This window comes from Neophocaena asiaeorientalis, unplaced genomic scaffold (genome assembly GCF_003031525.2).
Source record: "Neophocaena asiaeorientalis asiaeorientalis breed wild unplaced genomic scaffold, Neophocaena_asiaeorientalis_V1.1 scaffold311, whole genome shotgun sequence".
Taxonomy (NCBI): Eukaryota; Metazoa; Chordata; class Mammalia; order Artiodactyla; family Phocoenidae; genus Neophocaena; species Neophocaena asiaeorientalis.
The window spans coordinates 407,532-419,919 of NW_020174266.1; the positions used below are offsets into that span (position 1 = coordinate 407,532).

General features: G+C 41.7%; 1 protein-coding gene across 1 annotated transcript in view; it reads right to left on the minus strand.

The window, feature by feature from the left end:
• Positions 1-921: 921 nt before the first annotated feature.
• The window catches only part of CA10 (carbonic anhydrase 10 (inactive)), a 563,265-nt gene continuing 551,798 nt past the window's right edge, over positions 922-12,388 (minus strand). The window contains exons 7-9 of the mRNA XM_024755257.1: positions 5,869-6,023; positions 2,674-2,848; positions 922-1,167 (exon numbers count right to left, since the gene is read on the minus strand). Of these exons, the coding sequence (XP_024611025.1) occupies positions 1,145-1,167; positions 2,674-2,848; positions 5,869-6,023 (353 nt within the window). The 3' untranslated portion in view covers positions 922-1,144. The remainder of the gene's footprint in view (positions 1,168-2,673; positions 2,849-5,868; positions 6,024-12,388) is intronic.

A 12,388-nucleotide genomic window follows, 5' to 3' on the forward strand; every position in this document is an offset into this window, starting at 1 on the left:
ATTTACAAGACAAAGTGCATTCCTTCAAGGGAGCATCACGGGGGTGGGGTGGGGTGGGCGGTGGCAGTTTTGAAGTGCAAGAAATCTGTCACCTACTATCTCAGGCTGAACCTCACCTCATATGAATGATAGAGCCATGGAGTGGAGTTAAAGTTATACTTGCTTAGCAAATGCATTCCCATTGCCACAAACTCAGTAAAAACTGGCTGCAAATGAGCAAAACATGTAGATGAAGGAACAAATGAAACCAAAGAATGCAGTTGCATGGAGCCAGGGCTTAGCCTGTAAGGAAGGAGAATAGACTATAGCCAGAAAAATGAAATTAACTTGTTAAACACATTTATTGAGCTGTTAACAATAACCAAACACAATGTATGACCTTTGGAAAATAAGAAAGAGCAAATGGATCAATATGATCTTGGCAAACCCTACTACACATATATGACAAAGAGGGGTAATAATTCCATTTTTTAATAGTCTGTGGTGATATATATATATATATACAATGTGTATCTATTCAATGTCTGTCCTTTTTTCTTTTTAAATTGAGTAAACAGAAGAATCACAATCTAGAAATGTGTCCTTGGCCAACTTTGTCTTGGCTCACCTGTCACCAGCACCCATAAAGGATCCTAGGACACTATTTGAGATTACTTGATGCAAAGAACAAAAGTCCACTTGATGCCGTCAGACCTGTGTTTTCTCCTCTCTCTCTTTTGGAAGAATTTTGTAATATACAAGGCTGAAAATTCTCATTCGGTAGATTTATTTGTTTCGGAAAACAGTATCAAAATTGTAATCAGGTTAATTGGTTATTTTCTTCTAAGACCTCTTATGAATGAGCCTTTTGTTTCTAAAATTTAACTTTCCATCTTGGGGGCTGTATGAGTGTGTATGTGAGTAGATATATTTGCATGTGTGTGTATGTGTGTGTGAGTGCTTGTGTGTGTGTTTGTGAGTGTGTGTAAGAGATATATTCCTCTGCCAAGGTTTTGCAGACAATTTTCATGAAGAAAGGGCCAATCCAAAGAGTGAATGAGGCTTGAGGGAGGAAAGAAAGAGAAGAAAGAAGGGGACAGTTTAGGTTACGTCAATTCACAGTTGTAGCATTTCACTGAGGTGGGATTCTTCTTGGCTTACTTTCCTATTTGAGGAGCCATTCATTTACTGGAAAGAGAGAGAGAAAAAACAAAACAAAACACACAAACAACACAAAACAAGGCATAATTGGATTAATTTACACACAGCTTGGGGGGCTTACTCCAAAGGGGAAGGGACAGTTTTCTAAATGTCTGCTTACTTGTATGTATCCCAACTACCCTCTCCACTTTCTTATGAACCTCTAGGCCTGAGCTATCCAATAGGGTTGTCACTAGCTACATGTGGCTAATATAAATCTAAATTAATAAATAAAATTGAAAACGTAGTTGCGTTGTCACACTAGCCACACTTCAGACATTCAATAGCCACATGTGGCTAGTAGCTACCCTACTGGACAATGCAGACACAGAACATTTCCATCCTTTCAGAAAGCTGGAGTGGATGGTGCTGCTTTAGACCAGGGGTGGGCAAATGACAGCCTGCAGGCCAAATCCAGCTGTGAACTGCTTTTGTAAATAAAGTTTTATTGGAACACAGCTACAACCATTTATTTACATATTGTCTATGGCTGCTTTCACCCTAAAACATCAGAGTGTGGCAGAGACCTTATGACTCACAAAGCCTGTATTTACCATCTGGCCCTTTGCAGAAAAAGTTGGCACTCTGGGTGTGTCCCTATTCCATCTACTTCATGATTGTCGTGAGGAGCACATGAGAGTCTGGATAGGGAAGCCCTTTTGAAACAATAATGTGCTGCCTAAATATGAGGACTATGGATGTTACCAGGCAACTTTAGAAGCAGCTATCACCTCTACCCTCCACTTTATCTCTCCAACTTCCTCCACATTTCTGTCTTTAATTTTCTCTCTCAGACACACCCAGAGCCCTGGGGTTAAATGATTTGGCTGGGTTTATATGGCTTGTTAGTGTCAGAACCATGGCAGCAACTTGGGTGTCCTAACTCCTGGTTGGGGGCATCTCCACAACACTCCTTCCTCCACCTTCCTTTCCATGTTGAGAGTTTATGACAATGATCAATAGGTACTTAGTGTGTAGAAGGGAAGAGAGAGGGCTGGGTGTGGACCAGAGGGTTATGGGAGGTGAGAGGCATCTTGAATGTCCCCTCTAGTAGGAATTATAGTCACTTCTAGGGACATAGCACTAGAAAAAGATGCATTCATACACACACGTCATTGGGTCCTAATGGCCTGGCATCCAGAATTATTTGCTCACCTTCTAGGGGAAAAGGGGATCTATTGTGTATATAACTAAAAGCACTAATGCTTCTAGCTGTCCTGTTTTAACACATAACTTTGGGAACATCAGCCTCTCTGGGCTCTTCTGTAAAAAGGCAATGAAAATGCTGTCTTGCCTGAGCCAGACAATATTTAAAGATTTGATCTCTGTCTCTGTTTATGAAATACAGACTTTTTCAATAGAAAAGCACCATGTAAATGTCACTTATAATCATGACTCCTCCAATGGGAGATAGTACCTGGCCTTTCAGAGTAGGTGTGAGCAGGAAGACTGGGCTTGACCTGTCTCCACTGCCCTCTGAGCCACTGAACCCACCTCTATACTGAAGCTTCTGGGCCCGGTTGTTTGGACAGTCCTTCCCCTGTAAACTGAAGTTGATGTTGGTGCGGATGCAACGGTTGTTGAGTGGCTGGACGGGCCTGAAGTTGTCACTCATGCTCAGAAAGATCTGAGATGGTTGATTCTGGCTGAGCAGGCGTAAGGAATGCATCTGAGGAGAGAGAAACAGCTGTGAGATCCACCCATACCAGGAAAGAAGTAAGACCATGTAGACTGTGGCCAACCCGGGCAGTGCCAGCTGTGTGGGAAAGGGCACCTGAGGCTTCCATAGACCCTGATTCATGGGTTCAGTGGGTACAACCCACTGATGCCTCCATGCTTGGAGGGAGCCTTGCTTCAAGCTCCCTGGCTCCTGTGTGCCTCTGAACAAGTCAGTGATTCTCTTCTGTCCTATGACACACTGTCTGTCAAAGGAGGAAACCCAGCCGGGTGTTCTCCAGGGTCTCTTCTTTCTATCACACCTTGGGGTCCAGTAATTCAGGGAATTGTTCTCCCACACAGGTATTATTCAAACTACAGTGATTGGTCCAGGAGTCAGAGCTAAACTAAGCTGGATTAATTCAGTTCCTTTTCTGTGAATATCAGGATCTGGAGCTGGACTAAAATGTTTGCAGCCATGTTCCACCCAGGACTGTGAAGCTAAAGAATACTCTCTAGCAGTAGAGGAGAACGAAGCTATGGTGCAGGAGGGAGCAGGAGAGAACAGAGAGAAAGCGCTTCTGGGGTTCTGATTCCAGTGACTTCCTGACATCAATTTCTGATCTTAAATTCCATAAGATGACCCAGTATCTCATGGATAAATCCTTTTTCTAAGCTGAAGTTAGATGGAGGGGGTTGCTAGTCACTAAGAGTTCCCAGTAAATACAGATAACATCAGATACTTCAAATTGTTCAAATTGCTGTTGGGTTGTAAATACATATCCTGTAAAGGAGATTGGATTTGCTTCCTTTGCTTATCTTTCCTCTGAGTTTTTATAGACCCTTGCAATCATAGAATAGATTCATGTAATTTACCCCCTTCATTACAAAGAAGACAATTCACTTCAAAGAAGTGGGGCAACAGGCTTAGGAGCTCATAAGGAGCCATTAGTAAAGCTGGCCTCAGAGGCCAGATCTCTTAGTTCCCATTCAGTTCTGAGAAATACTAGCCAGCCCAACTAGGAATACTGTGAGATGCTCTAAAAAATCCCACATTCAAATATGTTTATGAAATGTTACATATCATATTGCCTCTTCTTGGAGACTGACATGTATATCATTCTAAAGACCCTGAGAAACCTCTCAGCAATGAAATCGAATTAGCTCTTTTTATTTTATTCTCTTTTATTTCTACTTTTTTTAAAAAAAAAATTTAACATCTTTATTGGAGTATAATTGCTTTACAATGTTATGTTAGTTTCTGCTGTATAGTGAATCAGCTATACATATACATATATCCCCATATCTCCTCCCTCTTGTGTCTCCCTCCTACCCTCCCTATCCCACTCCTCTAGGTGGTCTCAAAGCACAAAGCTGATCTCCCTGTGCTATATGGCTGCTTCCCACTAGCTATCTATTTTACATTTGGTAGTGTCTATATGTCAATGCTTTGTCCCAGCTTACCCTTCCCCCTCCCCATGTCCTCAAGTCCATTCTCTATGTCTGAGTCTTTATTCCTGTCCTGCCCCTAAGTTCATCAGAACCATTTTTTTAACATTTAGATTCCATATATATGTGTTAGCATATAGTATTTTTTTTTCTCTTTCTGACTTACTTCCCTCTGTATGACAGTCTCTAGGTCCATTCACCTCATTACAAATAACTCAATTTCATTTCTTTTTATGGCTGAGTAATATTCCATTGTATATATGTGCCACATCTTCTTTATCCATTCATCTGTTGATGGACACTTAGGTTGCTTCCATATCCTGGCTATTGTAAATAGTGCTGCAGTGAATATTGTGGTACATGACTCTTTTTGAATTATGGCTTTCTCAGGGTACATGCCCAGTAGTGGGATTACTGGGTCATATGGTAGTTCTATTTTTAGTTTTTTAAGGAAGCTCCATAGTGTTCTCCATAGTGACTGTATCAATTTACATCCCCACTAACAGTGCAAGAGGGTTCCCTGATAAAGATTTTTCAAACATATTTGACCAAACTACCCATTTTGCTCTGCCTTTTGAACACTAGAGTTGTAGAGCACACTTTGGGAACTAACCCTGCTGTCTTTTCTCACTCAAACAGGTAGGGTGCATCTATAATTAGTTCATGCTAAGCCTTTCCAGATGCTGATTCTTTTTATTTATTTATTTTTAAATATTTATTTATTGATTTTTGACTGTGTTGGGTCTTCGTTTCTGTGCGAGGGCTTTCTCTAGTTGCGGCAAGTGGGGACCACTCTTCATCGCGGTGCATAGGCCTCTCACTATCATGGCCTCTCTTTTATGGAGCACAGGCTCCAGACACGCAGGCTCAGTAGTTGTGGCTCACGGGCCTCGTTGCTCCGCGGCATGTGGGATCTTCCCAGACCAGGGCTCGAACCCATGTCCCCTGCATTGGCAGGCAGATTTTCAACCACTGCACCACCAGGGAAGCCCCAGATGCTGATTCTTTAAACATAAGTCTGATGAGCTGAATTGTGTACCCCCAGATTAAAAAGTTAAAGTCCTAACCCTCAGTACCTCAGAATGTGACCTAATTAGGAAATAAGGTAATTGCAGATATAATTAGCTAAGATGAGCTTACTGGGTTGGACCCTAATCTAATATGACTGATTGGGGTAGGTCGTAACCCCATTTGACTGATGTCCTTATTGTGGGGTGGGGTTGGGGGTTGGACAAAGAGACACAGACATTAAGAGAATGCCATATAAAGATGAAGGCAGACTGAGGTGATGCTCCTACAAGCCAAGGAACACCAAAGTTTTGCCAGAAAACCACCAGAAACCAGGGAAGAGGCATGGAACATATTCTTCCTCACTTCCTCAGAAGGAAACACCTCTGCAGACACCTTGATCTTGGACTTAGAACCTCCAGAACTGTGAGGCAATATGTTTCTGTTGTTTAAGTCACCAAATTTGTGGTACTTTGTTAAAGCAGTCCTAGCAAACTAATACAATAGGCACTCCACAAACCCAGCCAGTCTTCACATCATCTTCCCCATTAGCTAAAAGACCACAGAGAAGCTCACCTGCATCCTGGTTATATAGACAGGTTTGTTCATTATTATCCAGCTTGCCGTCTCATAGCAGGGTGGGATAGTCATTGACCCATCATAAGTAATGAAACTAGAGGTCTCTGGATATAGTTCCTCTATATTAAGTCCCTGTAGTAAATATGCATCATCTAGAGAAATAAAAAAGACTTAAGAATTAGATTTCTTGAGAAAGTGCTGGTGTTGCTGATAATTTTTTTCTTTTCAGATTCCAGAAGACTATAACTCTCAGGATGGGCTACAGTAACAAACAGTTCCCCAAATCACAATCACTTTAAACAAAAAAAATTCTATTTCTTGCTCGGATACAAGTCCATTCTAGGTTGGCTGAGAGCTTCCTGCATGTCATTGTTGTCCATACTCTGAGACCCAGACTATCAGAGCAGCTGCTGTCTAGACCCTTGTGATTCACAATGATAGGAGGAAAAGTAAGCATGGTGGAACATATGTTGGCTCTTAAAACACTGGCACATGTTGGCACATGTCACTTCTGCTCACATTTTGTTAGCCAAAGAAATCATATGGCCAAGGCTGATGTTAGAGATTTAAGGAAGCACATTCCTCCCATAGGATGAGACAATGAATATTGGTGAACAGTAATGTGGTCTACCACAAGGAGAATAGGAAGAGCCAAGTCCTTGGTTATGGTCCCTGATACCTGGGCCCATAATATTATAGTCATAATGAAATACACAGTTAAAGGTTTTTAGGACCCGTTAAAACATTGCCTGGTCACCATCCTTATTTATTAGCATTGCTTAATTAAGAGAACATTAAGAAAATATTTTTAGAAAAGTAAGTCAGACCAAATCCTACCATGAGATTTAACTGTTAAATTCAACAACTGATTTCATTTTTGTGGCTCTCCTCTCCATAAGGCCCATACAGATAACTCTTTGTCCTATACCTATTCAAGGTATTCACACTCATATATCTTTTATTATTAAATATATTTTTTCAATTATAAAAGTAACATAAATACATATAAGACTGTATGGAAAAAAAGAAAGAGGAAAATAATAACTCTGATCACATAAAACAATTGCCATTAACATGTTGGTATATTTCATTCTGATTTTTAAATTCAATGCATTGGTTGTATTTTTTTTTTTCATTGGTTGTATTTTTATAAAATTATAATGTACTGAAGTTTTCAAATGTCAATAAATTTCAATGAACTTCTCTCCTCCTCTTCTCATGATCCTTCCTCCCTTCTTTCTGCAGACTCTTTCTCTCTTCTCTTGGCTTCTAAAACACCATAGTTGGGACTCCTATTTTTCTGGCCATTCCTTCCAGTATTCTGTTGCTGGATTCTTATTTTCTACCTGCTTTTCTCAATGTTGGCATTTCCCGAGGATCAGTCCAAGGCTCTTTCTTCCCTCAGTCCATATTCTCATCATAGCCCATCTACATTCATGGCTTCCACTGCTCTCTTTACCTCAGTGATCTCTAATCTATGTCTTCAGGAGTCTTGCACCCACTGGTTTGCCATGAGTGTCCACCACTGTGGCCGGCCCAGGGAGCCTGAAGAACACATGGCAGGGACTCAAAGCCTGGCTGGCAGAGGGATAAGACCTGCTCCTCCAGTCATCCTAGGTTCACATACATTTTCTCATCCATGTGTTCAACTCCCAGTGGGAAAGGACTTACTCTTTGGTGGTTGATATAATCTCTCAAATTCAGTATTGTGTATGTATAATGGTAAAAAAGGACTTTCACATACAGCTGGAACCTCATACTGTCCTAGTAAGATTGGTCAGGCATATAATAACATCTTCATTGACAAGAAACTGAAGATCAGAGAGGCAGAGTGACCTGCCCAAGGTCAGAGTGCTAGATGGTAACTGCAGAGTGGAAAGTGGAATCCAGCTCACCTGACTTCCAGGCCAAAGTCATTCATTCATTCAAAAAATGTTCACTAGGTACCTCTTAGTGCTGGACAGCGGGTTAGTCTCTGGGGGTAGAGCAGTGAACAAGAATAGATGCCTGCCCTCATTCTAGCTGAAGAGACCGATAACAAATTGCAAAAAAATATATAATATGTTGACCTTAATATCAGGGTGGTGATGATAAATGCATCTTGGCCCAGGCTGTACCTACTTATCCTGAGCATTAATGCTGCTAATCCATTTTCCTGGGCAAAAATCCCTTACCTTCCCCATCTCTTCCTCCAGAAATTTCTCACTCAAGTTTCTCTGATAAGAAAGAACCATCTTTGCCAAGGAAATTTGGATTTCAGAGCTCCTTTGCTTGCCAACTGAGTTAAGGACAAGTCAACTGATCCAGTGGTTTGGAACAATGCAAATAAAACCAGTTAGGCTGCTTCATCCTAAACTGACTCTCCTGGCCTCTGCCTACCCTTATAGGGTAAATGAACTTCTCCAGGGCTCTGTCCACAAAATGCCCATGAGAGAGATTGGTCAAGCTGGATTAGGACACCAACAGTAGGAGAATGGGCTTTCTTTCTCTTTCCATTTAAATGTTTCTACCTTTCTATCAAAGCACCAGGGAATCAGGACAAACCCAAGAGAGACATAGTGATTGGAATATAGCTGGGCTGGATCTGTACTCTGACTTGTACAGTCAGATGGTTCCATGACAGAACTGTGGTGCCCAGAGTACACAATGATGTGATAGTCCTTGGAAGTTAGATCAGGTGTCAACACAACAAGCTTATGTTGAGTAGCCACCGTTTGGCTCTAACTATTTCTTAAGCCCCTAGTATGTGTCAGGCACTAAGCTAAGTATAGGCAAGCAGGATGTAATGTAAGTGAATACAGCAAGAAACCACAGAGATAGTGATATATATCTGCACTGGGTACCTTGAGAGGCTGTCAGTATGCCTGGGGGCGGGTGGGACTGCAGAGGATTAATTGAGGAGCTGACCTGAACTGCATCTTGAACAGCAGGAGGGAATCAGTGTGTGGCTGGTAAGGGTGGCTGTCAAGGGCACTGTAGATGGTCACAGTAAAGAAAGCTAAAGACACAGAGCAGCGCATACTCAGGACAGCTAGTGCATGGGTAAGATGCAGGGGAAGGGGTGTTGTGAGGAATAAGGCGGGGGGGGTGGGTGGTCAGTACAGGCCACACCCAGAAGGTCCTTCTCTGTGCTGTTGGGAATTAGGGCTTCATCCTGTAGGCAATGTGGAGCCACGGAAAGGTTTTAAGCTGAGGAGTAGCATGATCAAATTTACACTTAATGATCTTTCCTCTGATGGTGGCTTGGCCTGAAGATTAACATATTGAATGAGAAAAGGAAGCATTTGGCACATGTTTATTAAAGGTCAATGTGATTTGTTTAACCAAGCTTGCACTTGGAGCATATTGGGTACTCTAGCATGCTACTATTATTGTATTTTTTTAAAAACATCTTTATTGGAGTATAATTGCTTTACAATGGTGTGTTAGTTTCTGCTTTATGACAAAGTGAATCAGTTATACATATACATATGTCCCCATATCTCTTCCCTCTTGCATCTCCCTCCCTCCACCTTCCCTATCCCACCCCTCTAGGTGGTCACAAAGCACCAAGCTGATCTTCCTGTGCTATGCGACTGCTTCCCCTTTGCTATCTATTTTACGTCTGGTACTGTATATATGTCCATGCCACTCTCTCACTTTGTCCCAGCTTACCCTTCCTCCTCCCCATATCTTCAAGCCCATTCTCTAGTAGGTCTGTGTCTGCTATTATTGTATTTTATTTTATTAGGGATGGTGTGGAGGAGAGATGGAAGGAGACCATAGAATGAGGGGCATTCCAGGCATGACTAGAGTAAAGAAAAACAATATTTATGTTTTTCTGAAACTATAATTAGCCTCTGTGTTTCATCTGTATTTGAGGACAGGGTTGGTGTGTGTGTGTGTGTGTGTGTGTGTGTGTTAGGGTCGGGGGAAGGCCAGGAACAACAGGTTACATTCATGGATTTAACCCACATAGCAGGGGAAAAACCTGCTTCCAAAACACTCTTGTGCTGATATCCCAGGCTCTGCTGCTGTGGTCCTGCCAGGAAATTCCTCTTCACCCATGTCACCTGTGAGATGTGCAATGGTTGCCACAGAACATGGCAGCTTCTACCCTCCCACAGTCCTCATTCACCACTTTGTTCTTCCCATGAATCTGTTAATATGCATACTTCATCTTTGCCCTTTTAATTTCCTCACACTACAGAACTTGGAAAAACCCCTGTGTGAAGAATGTGAACTTTGATCTCAGACTGGAGTTTCAGTGCTGGCTTTGCTGTTCACCATTTGCATGACCTTGGGCATGCAGGTAACCATCTGAGCCTCAGTTTCTCAGTATGCAGATGGTTGGAGTGGAGAGTGGACTGAATGGTTGTGTCTCCCTCAAATTTATAGATTGAAATCCTAATCCCCAATGTGATGGTATTATGAGGCAGAGCCTTTGAGAGGTGATTAGGTCATGAGGGTGGAACCCTCATGAATGGGATTAGTGTCCTTTTAAAAACAACCCCAGAGGGCTCTCTCACTCTCTTTCTGCTATGCGAAAATCCAACAAGAATTCTGCAACACAGAAGAGAGATTTCACCAGAACCCAGTCATGCTGGCACCGTCATCTCATATTTTCATCCTTACTTAACTATAAGAAGTAAATTCTGTTGTTTATAAGCCACCCAGTCTATGCTGCTTTATTATAGCAGGCTGACCTGCCTAAGACAGAGTACTTGTCTCACAGAGTTGTTTGAGGAACAAATGAGATCACACTTTTCAAGTACTTGGCACAGGGCCTGCCTGGCCCATGGCAAGTACTCACCAATACTAATGTCCTTGCCCAGCTTCCCTGAGATAACCATTGCTTGGCCTCCTCGAGCCTTCCTGGCTCTCCTGCACTGGGTTAGTGCCTTCCTTTTACACCATATTTACTGAATTAGCTTGCCAATAATTAACTAACCTATTTGAATGTCCCAGTAAACTGTGAGATCCTTTGGGAGAAGGGCTTCCATCTTTTATCTTTGATTCCCTAAGCCCTACTGTGGGGTCCACTACATGGTGGGTGCTCATTAAACATTGGCTGCATGCATGAATGAAATGGTTTCTGCCCAGCAGCTTCACCTGCTGGTGGTTCTGGACAGACAATAAAGGAGGAAGAGGCAACATCATCTGTCAGATTATGGGAGAAAATCTCTGAGGCTTCAGTCTATACCATTAGCTTAAATACATGCTGCTCACCACTACTCCCAAATATGTCATACCCCAGATCTCAGAATGAGATGGAGACTGTTGCCTGTCTCCATGTGGTGTTACTGTTTCTACACCAAACACACCTTTGTGTTTACATTGCTGAAACTGTAATGTGTGCATTTAACATATAACACTTGTCCTCATGACTCACCATTCTGCCTCAAAGGCTGACATTAAATCACTGTTTTATCTTTTAGGGATTGGAATTTGAGAACTACTGACTACATTTTTATATCTTCTTTTCTCCCCACAATGACTTGCTTGATGTATTTGGCAGGAAAGAGGCAGTGGGACCCAAGAAAGTTTTCAGCCCTAGTGTCAAGGAACACTTGGGTGTCTTCCATGGCTTACCAGGTCAGGAAGTAATTATTACCCACAGACTACCTTGTCCATGCAGCAGCCAGGGGAAAACCAACAGTTTTTGCGTGTCAGTATTATCCTCTGGTCATGGTAGACAGAAAGGAGCCCAAGAACTAATGTCCTGAAAGGTGGATTCTGCTCTCCAAATTCTCAAGGCTCTATTCATTAGTAAGGATGCCAAAGATCTAGAGGTCAGAGCTGTTTATAAACAGAGAGATAAAACTTTGGGGTGAAGCTCAGAGGCCAATAGGTTTATCATGCATGCCTCTCCTTGTTTTAAGGATATTTACTGAAAGGAAGTGATGTCATGAGTAGTTTTATAGAGAGGTTTCCTATCATCTATCTATCTATATCTATCATCTATCTATCTATCATCTATTTATCTTCTATCTATCATCATCATCATATAGAGGGCAAAGCCCTGGACTTCAAGTAGGAGTCTTAATTCAAGTCTAAGTTCCAACTGTGGCTTTGCCAGTAACTTACTCTTTCTTCATGGATAAGTTATGTAACCTCTTACTTGTGGGCACAAGAATATTCTGGATAATTGCTAAAGTCATCTTTAAGTTAAAAAATAATCTATAGACCCCCAAATATCCTTCAATATAAACAAGCTTACATAGATAAATTTTTCTTCTGTAGGTCAAATTTTTGATATGACAGTGTTGTAACTTTTTCAATGTGTTGGATATACCTCTACATCACAGGAAGACCCCTTGGATAACCAGTAGGTAGAGAATATTTATACACAGTTGATAGCCCCATTTTATTCTTCCAAATGATTGGAGAAGTTAACAGCTGTGCTTTTGATTTTATGACATGCTCTTGCTGAATCGATGCCTTATCTTATACTGAGTTCTTAGTTTTGGATACAACTCCTAAAGCTGACTCTTTCTTTCCTTCCTTTCTTTCTTCCTTCCTTCCCTCCTCCCTCCCT